This window comes from Hydra vulgaris, chromosome 08, assembly GCF_038396675.1.
Source record: "Hydra vulgaris chromosome 08, alternate assembly HydraT2T_AEP".
In the NCBI taxonomy this organism is placed as follows: Eukaryota; Metazoa; Cnidaria; class Hydrozoa; order Anthoathecata; family Hydridae; genus Hydra; species Hydra vulgaris.
The window spans coordinates 4,116,873-4,132,500 of record NC_088927.1 but is presented as its reverse complement, the minus strand read 5'-3'; the positions used below and the strand labels follow the sequence as shown (position 1 = coordinate 4,132,500).

At 29.0% G+C, this 15,628-nt stretch overlaps 2 protein-coding genes across 2 annotated transcripts in view; both read right to left on the bottom strand.

The window, feature by feature from the left end:
• Window positions 1-15,628, bottom strand: part of LOC101236092 (protein CLEC16A) — an 89,900-nt gene that overhangs the window by 57,454 nt on the left and 16,818 nt on the right. The window contains exons 4-6 of the mRNA XM_065802308.1: window positions 3,143-3,291; window positions 2,954-3,059; window positions 2,657-2,780 (exon numbers count right to left, since the gene is read on the bottom strand). Of these exons, the coding sequence (XP_065658380.1) occupies window positions 2,657-2,780; window positions 2,954-3,059; window positions 3,143-3,291 (379 nt within the window). The remainder of the gene's footprint in view (window positions 1-2,656; window positions 2,781-2,953; window positions 3,060-3,142; window positions 3,292-15,628) is intronic.
• LOC136084119 (uncharacterized) lies at window positions 13,608-15,462 on the bottom strand. The gene is made up of 3 exons (XM_065804265.1): window positions 15,137-15,462; window positions 13,960-14,989; window positions 13,608-13,832 (listed from the first exon to the last, which is right to left on the bottom strand). The coding sequence occupies exons 1-3, from the start codon at window positions 15,460-15,462 to the stop codon at window positions 13,608-13,610; spliced, it is 1,581 nt and encodes a 526-aa protein (XP_065660337.1).

Genomic DNA, 15,628 nt, shown 5'->3' with positions numbered 1-15,628 from the left:
CTGTATTCTGGCTAAATAAACACATGATAAATACTAAACTCAGCATTATTTCATCATTTTTGCAAGTGTTTCTAATGATTTGGCCAGATCTGTATATAATACATCATATACATGTACCATATATATGTATGTGTGTGTGTATATATATATATATATATATATATATATATATATATATATATATATATATATATATATATATATACATATATACACATACAGTGGGTGCTCATATTATTAGAAACACGACCAAATTTTAAAAACTTTGTGAATAAAGTTCAAAATTAACAAAACATTTTAACAAAATAATTTTTTTTATTTTACAAATAGTATGTATGTATATTTTACTTTAATCTGGGAGTTTCGCAACATTGCATTTCATGTCATTATGAAGTTATAAGGTTTTTCCCGAATTTTGACAATTTTGGCAGTTATACCTGTGTTGTTGTCCCGTGAAGTGCTGTTTGTGTATTGCTCTCTTTTTAAAGTTTTCAAAGATTGTTTATTGTTAGTGAGTTCTATTTATGTGTCTATTTTTTACAGTTAAACATGATTAAATCAATATTTTTACATATAATTTGACTTCTATAACGGTTTACTAGAATCACGTGTTTTGTTCAATATGGGAAAGGCAAAAGATGTTTCACTCTCAAAAAAAAGAGAAGTTGGAGCATTATTGAAGAATACTTCTTATTCTCAAAGGTGTATAGCATCAATGACAAAGGTTTCAGTGGCAACAGTCAACCGAATACAAAAAAATCTGGACAAAAATGCTGATTATACTCCTCAACGAACAGGACATTGTGGTAGAAAACGGCTAACAACGCCAAGAGACGATAGAAAAATACGAGATACTTGCCTAGAAAATAGGAATAAGCCTAGGCGAATACTAACCACTTTAATACAAGATGCTGGAATACCAGTATCTCCAATGACAGTTCGTCGCCGACTCAAAGAACAAGGATTTAGATGCTGTCGACCTGCTAAAAAGCCTGAGCCCCAATCTAGCAATGCAACAAAAACGCCTTGCTTGGGCTAAAAGTCATCGGCGTTTGACCGTCGATGACTGGAAAAATGTAAGTACTTCATTTATAATTGCACACATTCCATTTAGAGATTTGCCTACATTAAAACTTTGACTTATAAGTTTTTTTGATGTTGTTTAGGTATGTTTCTCGGATGAATCGACAATCCAGATATTGACGAACAAATCACAGTTTGTGCGTAGACGAGCTGGAGAAAAATTCCACAAAGACTGCATCTTAGAACGTGTAAAGCATCCTCTAAGTATAATGGTATGGTCTGTCATTAGTGGACATGGAACAGGGCGCTTATATATCGTTGAGGGAACTATGCGCCAGGACCAATACATAAAAGTTCTTGACACAAGATTGGTACCACAGTTGAAGGAATGGTTCCCAAAGAACCAAAAATTTGCATTTATGCATGATTCTGCCCCATGCCATAAAGCAAAGAAGGTTACAGAGTACCTAAAAGCAAAGAAAATTCCAGTGCTACCATGACCTGGAAACTCACCAGATTTAAACCCTATTGAAAATCTGTGGGAGATCATGAAAAGGAAAATTGCTTCTGAAATGATCACCAACAAAATACAATTAATTGAAAAGATGATCAAAGTCTGGCACAATAACATAGATATTCAAAATAATGCAATAAAATGCATAGAAAGTATGCCAAGACGTGTAGAAGCGGTAATAAGTGCCAAGGGAGGGATAACAAAATACTAAAATAAATCACCAATATGTAATCTTTTGCTTGTTCAATAGTGGAATTATTTAAAAAAAATATAAATAAGTATGTTTTTTGTAATAAATATAGACCGCAACACTCAAAAGTTACGAAAAAATAGTCTGCAACCTTTTTATTTCTATAATAAATAATCTTTAACACATAATTTTCAAAAAAAAGACAGTGTTTCTAATAATATGAGCATCCACTGTATACACACACACACACACACACATATATATATATATATATATATATATATATATATATATATATATATATATATATATATATATATATATATATATATATATACATATATATATATATATATATATGTATACATATGTATATATACAGGCGTTTAACGGGAGCAATTTACAGCTCTTGCAAAAGTATTTCTTTTTCTCTCAAAAGTATAATTATCATTGTAACTAAAATGAAAAACGCAGAGCCAAAAAAATTTAATTAATTGGACAATAAACAGGCACAGTTTTTGCAAAAAAAAAATTTTACATTTAAAAAATTCTTCATGTTGCAATACACATAACAAGCGTGCAATCTTCAATTGCACGCTTGTTATGTGTATATTATTGTAACATTAATGTTGCAAACATATGCTTGTAACAAGTATAAAACCAAATTTTGTATTTAATAAGCAATTAAGCAATTTTTATACAAATAAACAGCTCTCGTAAAAAGCAGTTTAGAGGAGCAGCTCGCATGGCTCGCCATGTTCGTTTTAGGAGAGCTTTTCTCCGCTCTCGTGCTCATTTACTCCTGCCAAGGGCTATATATATATATATATATATATATATATATATATGTATATATATATATATATATATATATATATATATACACACACACACATATATTAGTAATAAGATAAAATAATTTTATTTACTCTGTTTCTTGAATTACACAATCATCAAGTTCAATGGCATCTTTACCAATTAACCATATTAGATTTGAAAAATAGGGTGTGGCAGTTTTGTCACAAATGAACTCTAACATTTTTGTATGGCCAACTTGGTTAAAATATAAAAACAATTATGTGATAAGAATAAAGATATAATAAAAAAACATAAATAGAAAAACAATTAATACAAAAGAATTTTACTGCAAAGCAGTAAAATAAACAGATAATCGTCTTAGAGAGATTAAAGATTGATGAATGTAGAAAAGCTGATTAAGCTGATACCTTTATATGTATTTAGAGTAAGGGTTCGAACAGCAATTCTGACCATACTTTCAGAATGATGGAAAAACTTAATGGCTTCTGTGTAAAGTGGAAAGTCACATTTTATCTAATGAAAATAATGAAAATTATTAGTAATCAATATTAAACTGTTAAAAGCTATTAAAAAAGGAAACAAAAAAAATCACTTACCTCATTAAAAAAAAAATTGATCGTTTGTTTGTTCAATTTTAATGAGAGAGTTTTTAGAAAAGAAATATAGTATGCCAAAACTTCTTCATTGGAAAAATCAAACTTGTGAACAATTATTGAGTTTACGTGGTTGTTTGACAACAAAAAATCTAAATATATATATAAATATTCTAAACACACTATTAAAAATTAATAAAAGCAAGTAGATTTTATATCAATCATAAGTTAAAACAGGCTTTATTTAAACCTGTTGATAATTTGAAACTATGCTCACCTATCCAAAAATGGTCCCAACCTCAATTTTGAGGACCATAAAAACGACCTATTGGACATTAATCTGCAAGGTCTCTTGTATCACCAGATGTAAAAATTAAAATCTAATCTCTATAGCCTAAGGAGAAAAACACATTTAAAGTTTTATAGCTCTTTGCGCTACTGATTGCACTTGGAGCTCCGTTGTAAATCTATTTTGTTTCTTTTTCACTTTTGAGTTATGGAGTTTTTAAAAAATATCAAAAACTCTTTACATATATGTGTTGGCTATAACCTGACAAAAAATCTGCTCTTTAACGCTTGTGGTTTGTGTACAGGGACCTAAAGTATAGAGTATAGCACTAAAACCTCTTCAAAAAGAGACAACGGATGCTTAACGTTGTTATTATAACCTTATTATTGACTATGGAAGTTTCAAAATTTAATAGAATGAAGCCTTGGCATGTATCTTTTAGGCAAAAAAAAATAGGAGCAAGATATCTTTTATCTGTGAAAAGATATAGCTCTTAAAGTAGAAACCTCGCCTTTGAAAAAGCGGCCAAAATGTAGCAGTTTTTTGTGGTTTTTATGTCTTTTAAAGATTCAAAGTTACATTAAATAACTAATCTAGTAACAATATGAGGTGACTAGTGGATATGGGATTCTATGGTTGTTAGACATCACATCTGTGTGTACTTTGTCTGCAAAAAGAGTGCTTTTTTTGACCTTGTTTGTACAAAAGTAGGAGCAAAAAACACATAGAGAAATTTTTTTCTAGTTGTTCTGAATTTAAAACGCATAAAAACCTCTTTTTGTTTTAGTAGTTAAACCCACAGGTTTGCTTTGTTGTTTTTTCTAAACATTATTGACCAAATATAGGAAATACACACAATAATAACAACTTTTATTTAAATAGGAAATAAATCTTTACTGAATTGGGTTTTAATAAGATATCAAACAGAAGTAAATCCCATGTAACCTTAATCTCCCATTGAAAAATCACATACACATACATGAAATGATTTCTTTTAAAAAAAATTACTTTATGGTGTTGTTGTGATATTTATTACTTTTTCTTCAAATTGCTGTTGATATTTTTTTATTTAGTACTTGCAAAATAAGCTATATACTTCTGAAAAATTTTTTATAAACTTAATAAATATAGTTTTTAATATAAACAAAAATTTCAGACAAGAATATTTATTATCAACAAATTTTGTCTCAAGTATTTCTAGAATGAAATTCTAGAAATCACTGTTTAACTGTTTAAAAAAAAAATTATTTAAATAATCCAATTTAAAGATGCTTGCTGTTATAGTCAATAACACAATTCAGTAACTGGCTTCCATAACTAGGGTGATCAGGGTTTCTTTTGTACCTTGCCCATTGAGCACTGAAGATTGAATGCAAGGTTTCTGTTGATTGCTCGCTAAAAATGCCCAATGCCGAACCCTTTAGAGCAATAAATTCAGGAACATGGTAGAACACTGCATGGGCTTTTGGAGTGACTGAAACTGAGAGCTGAAGATATGAGTTCTTAAAGTCTTTGATATGTTGAACATATGCAGTATTTAATGTTCTTCCAAAACAGGAGCTAACAACACTCTTAAAATGTTGGAATGTTTTTACAAAACCAAGCATGTGTTCTGCTTTTTCGCTTTCAACAATTCTTTGCAAAACATCTATGTTCTTCAAAAGCTTATGACAATCATTTCCAACAAACTCTCCACCATGATAAGGTTGCAATTTCAATTTGAGAAGTAATGGCCAATCTTTGCCTTTAGGCCATATCTTTAGCATTGACTTGTAAAGATGATTTACAATTCCAAGGAGAAGATGAAGTTCCATTGGGGGAATAAACTCAATAACTTGTTTGACATCTTCTTGGTCAAACAATGGATTATGAACAACATTATGAAAATCTTTTGCGCACATTTTTCCATTCCCTTTCTCAATGAATGCTTTGTATTGCATCTTAATGGATCTGAAGTTTCTTGGAGTTCCCTGTTCTTTGAGGTCATCAGATTTAACATCACACCAACAGCAAGGGTGGTTGCTTGAGTGAGACTGAATGCCACAAATGATATTGGCTAACTTCATGTCACATGCAATAATGAAAGGCACATCAATTTTCCCAATTAAACTTAAATTTTATTTGACATTTTCAAAAGTTTCTGAAACATTTTCAGCAACAGCAACAAGTAGCTGATGCTTGGCACTTGTTTCTTTCCCATGTTTTACAGTCAGTAAGCTTTTGTCATTTGAGGCTGAAGTTTTTGTGACATTTTGACATCCAACATTGGAGATAACACTCAAGCTGAACTTTAAAAAAGATCCTCCACCATCAATACCTAGTTTGATGAGAGGCGATGAAGTGATTGCTCTAACACTGAGAATTGAGTTATAAAAATCTCCTAAACTCTTGCAATGAACAACATCCACCAAATCTTCAGTTTTTGTTGATGGCTTTATAAGTGAGATTTTAGAAACTTTGAATCAACCTTCAACTTTTCGACCAGCCATTGTAAAATTTTCCCTAAATTTTGTTTTAACAATTTTTGAATTTGTAGTCTTGTTTAATGTTACAGCCAGTTCTTGCATCTTTTTATTTGAAAGACCAGTATTGATTTGAACTTGAACCATGTCCAAAGTAGTTAGAGAAGTTCTTGATATGCACTGAGCTCTGGAGGTACCTGGAGTAATAGAAAATGCTTCACCACTTTCTCTGCTCAACCTAATTGTGCCATGTGGAGAGGATACATTTTGAGTTATTACAGAGTACGCAAATTTTTCAGCAGTTCTTGAATCAGTTGCTATCATTTTCTTTAAGTTTTCATACTTGGTGGTTTGTGAACAAACATGTGTTATTCCTCTTTTGACTACACTGAGACAGTATGAGCATAGTTTATCAAAGCTACTTGATGTTTCTTTCAAATCTTGATTGGTTAAAAAAGTGAGCTTTGTAGAATGCCCTTTTAGTTTGCCAACTTGGCAAATTAAACAATTACAAGAATTACATACAAAATTATTAAATTACAGATTATTAGACCAAAGACCAGAAGATTACAATCTTCTGGTCTTTGGTCTAATAATCAATTTGTTATAGTCATGAGGCTTGGGAAGAGGCAAGTTTCTATCACCTTTGCCATGCTTTTGTACCATCGCTCTGTAGGAATTGCATATGCCCAATGGAACTCTATCATCCTTAAAGTCAATAGAATTTCTAGAAAAAAATATCTAGTATTCTTTCCTTGATGAAATCAGTAATATGTCTGTCACATTTTGAAAAACAAAAAAAGCATACAGATTGCCGACAATCATGATGAGTTTTTCTTTTATATGGCATTTCAATGGTTAAAAAACTGATCTTTGAAAAATAATTTCAGTACAAGCTTGTGTTGATAAAAAATCTTTTTAGTTGTTTAGGTTTTAATTACTTTAAAGTTGCGGCTTTTGTAATTACTTAAAAGTAATTACTTTGAAGTTGTGGCTTTTGATTTTTAAATAGTAGAAACAAACTTGGTCAGAGCAATAAAAGATAGGAGGTCTAGGAGATACTTCAAAACAAAAAAAAAGCACAACAAGGTTATGCATTTTTGATTTATATAAAAAAACTTGATTCTAACATTAATACTGAAATTATTTTATAAATTACCAACTAATTTTGAATTTACAATTCAAACATAATTTTTACAATATGAAAAAAGTTGTTATTATATCCAATATTTGGTCAATAATGTTTAGAAAAAACAACAAAGCAAACCTGTGGGTTTAACTACTAAAACAAAAAGAGGTTTTTATGCGTTTTAAATTCAGAAAAACTAGAAAAAAATTTCTCTATGTGTTTTTTGCTCCTACTTTTGTACAAACAAGGTCAAAAAAAGCACTCTTTTTGCAGACAAAGTACACACAGATGTGATGTCTAACAACCATAGAATCCCATATTTACTAGTCACCTCATATTGTTACTAGATTAGTTATTTAATGTAACTTTGAATCTTTAAAAGACATAAAAACCACAAAAAACTGCTACATTTTGGCCGCTTTTTCAAAGGCGAGGTTTCTACTTTAAGAGCTATATCTTTTCACAGATAAAAGATATCTTGCTCCTATTTTTTTTGCCTAAAAGATACATGCCAAGGCTTCATTCTATTAAATTTTGAAACTTCCATAGTCAATAATAAGGTTATAATAACAACGTTAAGCATCCGTTGTCTCTTTTTGAAGAGGTTTTAGTGCTATACTCTATACTTTAGGTCCCTGTACACAAACCACAAGCGTTAAAGAGCAGATTTTTTGTCAGGTTATAGCCAACACATATATGTAAAGAGTTTTTGATATTTTTTAAAAACTCCATAACCCAAAAGTGAAAAAAAAACAAAATAGATTTACAACGGAGCTCCAAGTGCAATCAGTAGCGCAAAGAGCTATAAAACTTTAAATGTGTTTTTCTCCTTAGGCTATAGAGATTAGATTTTAATTTTTACATCTGGTGATACAAGAGACCTTGCAGATTAATGTCCAATAGGTCGTTTTTATGGTCCTCAAAATTGAGGTTGGGACCATTTTTGGATAGGTGTGTATGAAGAAATATCAAAAAATAGCACATTTTTAATATAATTGCTACAGAAACGTTTAATGTTTAACTTCATTTCATTAGTTATTAGGCTTTGAAAGAGCGCGTTCTCAAAATGCACGCGGTCATTGATCTCTAAGCGAGTTAAAACTTTTTTCCTTATGAAATTTAATTATTATTTATTAGTTTAGAAATATTACATAAAGAATCATATTAAGATAAATAATCATCGTTTAGATCATATTATAATTGAAGTAAGTATAGAAAATAGTTATATATAACATTTTTATTAGATATAAAGTAGAAAAGATCACTCCAATTAATTTTTTAAATCGTTTATATCTTGTTTGTTTTAGTTTTTCTTTTAGCTTTATTTTTTTTTAAGCAATTTTGTTTTTATTATTTTATTTTTTAGAAGGAAAATAGGGGTATGGATGAGGCCTAACTATTTTTTATGCAACAAAAAAGTTATACTAATGCTATTTCCATAAAACTACTTTGAAATTTCTCTGATGCTATTAACTATTTTTGTTCTTTTTTAGAAAATTTAGAAAAATAAATTAAAATTTTGTGCCAACACTGACATGACATGTCATATGTTATTGTATGTAAAGGTCAAATTTTCTTATGAGGATTACAATTCTTATGAAAAAATAAAAAATAAAGGTTAAGAGTATATATATTGTATATATATATATATTTTGTTTACTTTAAATCTTTTTAAATTTTCTCGTGTCATTTTAAAAATTTTTGTTTGCACATGTTTATTGTATGCATATATGCTTTTTTGATAAGTATGTGTATGTGGTAATATGTGCTTTATAGTTGTTTTATCAATGTGTTTTTATAATAATGTAAAGTGTTTTTTTATTGTTTGTGTATGTGTTAGTATATGTTATATAATTGTTTTATAAATGTGTTTAAATATGTATATAAGGTATATATTTAACCTTACATACATATTTAAACACATATTTAAACACATTTATTGTGTTTATAGTTGGTACATAATGTTTATATTATGTTGTTTCCATGTTTTCAAAGTGCTATGACTTGTTAAACGTGTAGAGCATGATTTGTCAACCTTGCCAGCCAAGAGATGTACTTATAACAGAGGATTACACAACAGTATTATTAATTTATTATTAATTATTCTAAAAATACATAATAATGTATTTTAATAACATTTTGCATAATGTTGTTACTTATGTTCTGTTATATATGAATGTTATGTTACTTAAGTTATGTTATATGCATATTATATTAACTTATAGTGTGTGCTATTGTTGTGTGTTGTTGCTGTGATGTTGGTTTTTTGTTATCTTTTGAGATGATAGACATTTGTTAAAAACGATAAATAGGTATTTTTATTACTAAAAATCACTGCTTTTAATCATTCACTAAAAGCCAGACAAATTATTTTGCCACATATACAATTTCTTTAATCTCAATTTGATTTTTTGTCGTTAGCGCTGTTTACAACATGATTTTGATATAAATATTTTGGAATCATGTTCCAGCATAAATTATTTTGTAAAAGCTAACATGAAATAATAATATTTTACAACTACTACTCTGGTAAATTACAACAGCTTTTCTCTATAAGGTACATTGATTTTCATTTTTTGTCTGTAATGTTTTTCTTATTTATTAACTTACTCGTTACATTTTTTATTTTAGATTTATCAGATGATGTATTTATGTGGCATAGAAAAACAAAATATTGTAAAGATTTGTGAATTTTTTAAAAACCTTTACTAATAGTTTTTTTGAAGAAATAATATTTAAGTTTGCAAAAAAGGGTTTACAATGTTTGTTATTTTAGTTTTTCTGTGTTAGCAGTATGTTTATTATTAGAATTGCATGTTTTTAATAATTTTTTTATCATTATTTGCTAAGTTAATTGTTTTTTAAACATCTCCTAGCTGATATATATATATTTTTTAAAGTCATAACATTATTGTTTAATTTATTTTAAATGACAGTTTTGTTATATATAAAAATTATTTGTGTGTGCTATTTAGAGTAGAAAAAAAATTATATAGGAAAGATCACAATCTTTAAGATTCGTTTAAGATTTTTTGTTACTACTTTCAAATAAAAGTGAAGTTTAAATGGATGATATTAAGCTAGAAGCAGATCCTAGTTTAGAAAACGGAAATGTTAATAGACAAGTTAATCGTTGCAGAAATGAAAGAGATAGGCTTAGGCGAGATGAAACTAATAATCAATAAAATGCTAGAAATGCTGCTTGGCAAGAAGCAAATAATTTGAACCCAAATGAGGAGAGCTTGGTTAGGCGAGTTGAAAATAATTGTTGCAGAAATGAAAGAGATAGGCTTAGGCAAGATTAGATTAATAATCGACAAAATGCTAGCATTACTGCTAGATACGAAAGATTGCATTGTATAGCAAGAAGTAATACTATCCCAGATTATAATTATTTAGGAGAAATGAATTATATTTGTCAGCATTGTGGTGCTAAGAAATTTCCTGATAAAACACAATTTTTATATTGCCATAATGGAAAGGTAGTTTTGTTGCAACCTTCATCATTTCCGCAAGATTTAGAAGATTTATTTAAAGGAAACTATGCAGATGGAAATGCCAATCTAAATTTTTTTAAATATATTAGAAATTATAATGCCTGTCTTTCTTTTGCTTCATTTAAAGCTAATGTAGTTCAATGAACCATGGGCTGCCATGTTTTAGAATATCTAGTCAAGTTTTTCATCGTATAAGTAATCTTAGGCCAAATCAAGATGCTCCACTGACATAATGTCAACTATACATCTATGATCCACTTGCAGCGGTAAATTTTAGAATGTGACAATGTGGTAATTATCTTTGTTTAAATGATTTAATGTTTCGATTGCAAAATATTATTAGTGAAGAGAACCCAATTGCTCTTACATTTCTGAAGTGGAAGATGAAGAAATTCGCCAAGCAGCTATAGAAGGTTGCTCAATTGAAAATGTCTTTACTTTTTTTTATTTTTTATAATTCACCTCCCCAAGGCTGAGAAGGCCACTACAGATGAAGAAGCTACTCATGGTTATAACCCTCTCTCAACTCTATAACTCTGAAACACAAACCTTGATGAACAAGGCTGCTGCACGGAGAAACAAGTTGAGCGTGGTACTACCAGGGACGTGGTGGGAATCGAACTCGGAACCTCTCGCTTATGAAGCGAGCGCTCTAACACTACACCACTACTGCATTAAATTTTACCACATAAAAAACATCGCATTACTTGAAGGGCAAGATAGACGTTGCTATAATCTCCCTTCACACGGTGATGTTGCAGTTATATTTGTTGGTGAAGATGGTGCTCCACTTGCTTCCAGGAAAGTTGTTATTTACCCATAAGGTCATTCTTTTAAAACTTTATCAAGTATGTCTGTCAACTTAAATCCTATGGCTTATTCTTTATTTTTTCCAAGGGGTGATGCTGGTTGGCATAATCAATTGGTTCACAACCCTGAATGTGTTATATTGGTTAGAAATCATGTTACATTATCTCAGTATTACAATTATAGACTTTCAGTTAGACAATTAACCTAAACAGAGAAGCGAGCAGTACGATGCCTTACACAAACATGTAATTGACCTTGGAAATGATCATAATATTAGACCAGGACGTGTTGTAGTTTTGCCATCAACAATGTAGGAAGTCCTAGAGCTTTATTAACTTAAATTTGTTTAAATATATTAGTTTTAATAAAAAATGTTTGTTCCAGGTTTTTTGCTTTTCTGTTTTCAGATTTTTAAGAACTAAGCAACTTAGCTAAGCAAGTTTTGTTTTATATTTTAGTGCAATGGGAAAGAGCTGAAAACTATTTTTTAGAGCTATTAGAAATAGGTGAAGTGATTTTTTGTCACTTTAGATCACTTTACTGTTATTTTTTATTATTATTAGAAGGGTTAATATTAATAAAAATTTTTAGACAGTAGAACTGGTACTGATTTTGGTAAGTTTTCAATTTTTTTTTATTTTGTATTGGGTATATTATTTATTAGATATTTATTTCATGTATTTAACATGGAAAACTGTCTGTAATTTGTTGACAAATAAGTATATATACACCAATGTGCCTATAAGTATATTTTATATTTCTCTGTATATGAATATTTTCTCTTAAAAAATATTAATATACACATACTCTTGAATTCCTTTATTTTTTTTTATTACTTAAGAGTAAATTATTTTCTTTGTAAAGATTCTTTGTTAAATTACAATTTATTAATGTAAATAAATATTGTTTTATTTTTGATAGACAACTTATATATATATATATATATATATATATTAGAGTGGGGCATAAAACACTAGTCATTAAAAAAAATACCACAATAATTTTTCTGGTTCCTTTTGATATGTGTATTAAAAAAATGTAATTTTTTTTTTTTATGAGTATCCCTATGGTTGGTCCCAGCAGTCCGAAAATTAGAAAATTTATAATTTTTGTAAATAATAAGGGGGGCAGGGTCACTTACAAATATTATTTAGATATCTTAAGGGTTATTTTTGTAGCCTGATATATCTTTTTTTAGATTATGTTTTGTTTTACTGCAAAAGATGATAGAAATGGTCAGCCCTACCCATTAAAATACATGATGTTTATATTTGAGAGGTAGGGGGGGAGTATATATTTTTCCTACATATTTTAAATAAAAAATATTTTTACATTTGCATTTATTTTTTAAAGAAAGATTATTTTAAAGTTTTCAACCAAGATTTTTTTTCTGTTGTCTGAAATTTTAGCCAATGATCTGCAACAACTAATAAATTAGCTTGGCTATCTTCTTCGTTTCTGAAAGTTTCAATGAAGTCTTGACCAAGTTTAATAGCACGTTCTGCACAATCATTTACAACAAGAAGACCAGTGACATAATTTTTAAATCTAATATAACCTGAAAATTTTTCCCAGTTTGATGAACTAGTTTTAAGCCATTCTGTCTCATGTAATGTCATTTTTAATAAATCAAATAAAAACCAGCTTTTAGGACCAATAAAGTCTTCAATATTTTTAGTTATTTTTTTTTCATTGTCAGTAAAAATTTCGGAATTCAGTTTCCCCATCTTATAACTGGTGGGCTTCGCTGTTTGAGCTAATTTAAGAGCTAATTTTTGTAGCTGATCTACAGGTAAACATTTATCAGCAAGACACATAACCACAAATCTTTTAATTTAAATACCAATTGTGGTTTTTAAGTGATTTCAGTACGGCTTCTGCTGGTTTGAAACTGAATTCAGAATATTGTATCATTTCATTAATAGCTTTTAGATCTAAAGAAGGTGCTATGGCAGGGATAGGAGCTTTAATAAACCATGGAACATAAAATAGTGCTGTATATGAAGCAATTTCATAAATCAGCTTTCCCTCTTGCAATGATATTATGTTAGGACATAAGTTACTGAATTGTGGCTGAAGAAGATCATATGTTAAATAATAAACTCCCTGTGCCATAAACCTGGCATGATGCGAAGCCATTGGAAATCTAAAATGAAATTTTGTTACTTTGCCACCTAACCAAAGAACTGCTAATTGTATAAAATACTGGTAGTCATTTCTTGGAAATATATCATTATCTAGGCAATTTTGAAGGAATGTTAATGATTCAGAAGCCTAAATTTCAAAAAACTTTATTATTAAAACTTATTACTAAACACATTAATCTAAATAGGACAATTAAACCAACCTGCTTTTCCAAAAAGGATATAATTTTTAGGTCAAATCTTTTTAGGTTATCATAATTTATCTTCTTTTCAAGAATCGATTTCCAATTACCCTTCAGCCTATCAAATAACTCAGTCTTTTGTCTACTTGTTTTACCACCAGTAAGAACATTTGAAAAGTGCTAAAATATGTTTATTTCAAATCATTTAAATAAATTTTATTAATAAAGCATTTAATTCATCAAGAAATATTAATAATTAAATATATAAATAAATATAAAAATATTATATGATTTTTTCAATATTTACCTTTATATGTAATTCATAAACGTGATGACGACAAGCCATCCAAATTAAAGCTTTTCCTCTCCACTGCTCAATAAGAGTACAGACTCCTTTTAGCCAACCAGTATTTGTAACAGTGGTGTCAAAGGACAGACAATCAACATAGTCAAATAGCTCCCAGTCTTGTAAACTTTTTTTGATTGCTTTCCCAAGAGACTCAGCAGTGCCATCTTTCACAATTAAAATACCCAAAAGTTGGGATTCTGAGAGATCTGGTGAACTGATTAGTACAGCTACTCTTTCAACTTTTTCTTTACCAAGTTCTTTCATTTCTAACATAATTTTTGAGTCAAAATGCACAGTAAGACTTTTACCCTTAGCCAATGTAATAAAGCTGTCTTTAATATTACAGGCAGTTTTTCTTATACTTAATTTTTTCTGCCTCAAAATACTTCGTTTAGAAATAGAAAAATCATCTGTTGTTCCAGAACTATTATTTATAAGAAAAGCAAGAGTTGCACTCAGTGCAGTCGAACTTATTCCATATCGTGATGCTGTTGGAGCTAAATCTTTTCCTATATTTTTTGGAACAATAAGAGGAACAACATTAGATTTTCTAATTTTTCTAGAAGGCTGTAGATACTCTTCATCTTGGTTATCATCTAAAGTATTAAAATTTTTTATTGTGTTTTCATATTTCTCAGTAACCAACTCTTTCTGTTTTCTTATGGACTCTTTTGTTCTTTGATTTTTTATTTTCATTTCTCTTTTTGTTTTGTTTTTTACAAATTTTTGTGAAATTTTATCTTTACCCAACATTTTCTGAACACGCGCTCCTTTCTGGTCGTTAAGAAAATCTGCATCTTCACTTCTAGTTTTTATATCTTTAGTTTTATCTTTCATAACAATACCTTCACAATTCTTTTGACTTACATCAAATACCTCCTCTAGCATTCTTGAAAACTGTTCTCTTTTTAAAACTAAATTTGTACTTAAACGGTTCCTGTGTTTGTTTAAATCTTTTATCTTCTTTTCCAAGTCAACAATCTTGTCTCTAAAATAAATGTAGAAGAATGCATTAAAATTAATGTAATTTATTATAAATATATAAAATTGTATGACTTTATAATTGCTACTTATATAACATAAATTTGAAATTGGATTAAACTAAAAATTAAAATTATTGTAAATTTATAAAAACCTGATATGCTTGTCAGTATTAATAAAAGGAATTCCTGCTTTTTGCCATATTTTCTTCACCTCATAAACAACGCATGGTAAACATTTTTGGAGACAACCGCCTATTTCAGCACATTGTGCAGTAAAGAAATCACCAAGAGGACATGAAGCTATACTAACTGAGGAAATGTTTGGAAAATCAGCTCTTAGCATAAGATCTCTGTAATGATAATATTGCAATACAGTTTTTTTAGTTGGCAATTGTGTATTAGGTATTGTTCCAATTCTTTTTCCAACAAGAAAAACTTCACGATGAGATATTTTTCCAAAACTATTTCTTGTTTGCATTATTTTTATTTACACTAAGATAAAAATTTTAAAAATTACCGATTTTTTTAACTTAAATATTCCCCCCCTACCTCCCAAATATGCAAACATCTATTTAAATAGGTAGGGCTGACCATTTCCATCATCTTTTGCAATAAAACAAAACATAATCTAAAAATAGATATAT

Coding starts and splice junctions, on each gene's coding strand:
- LOC136084119 (XM_065804265.1), bottom strand. CDS start 15,462: ATGCAAACAAGAAATAGTTTTGGAAAAATATCTCATCGTGAAGTTTTT. Junction 14,990..15,136: donor AATACTGACAAGCATATCAG/GTTTTTATAAAT, acceptor CATTTATTTTAG/AGACAAGATTGTTGACTTGG. Junction 13,833..13,959: donor TTTATGAATTACATATAAAG/GTAAATATTGAA, acceptor AACATATTTTAG/CACTTTTCAAATGTTCTTAC.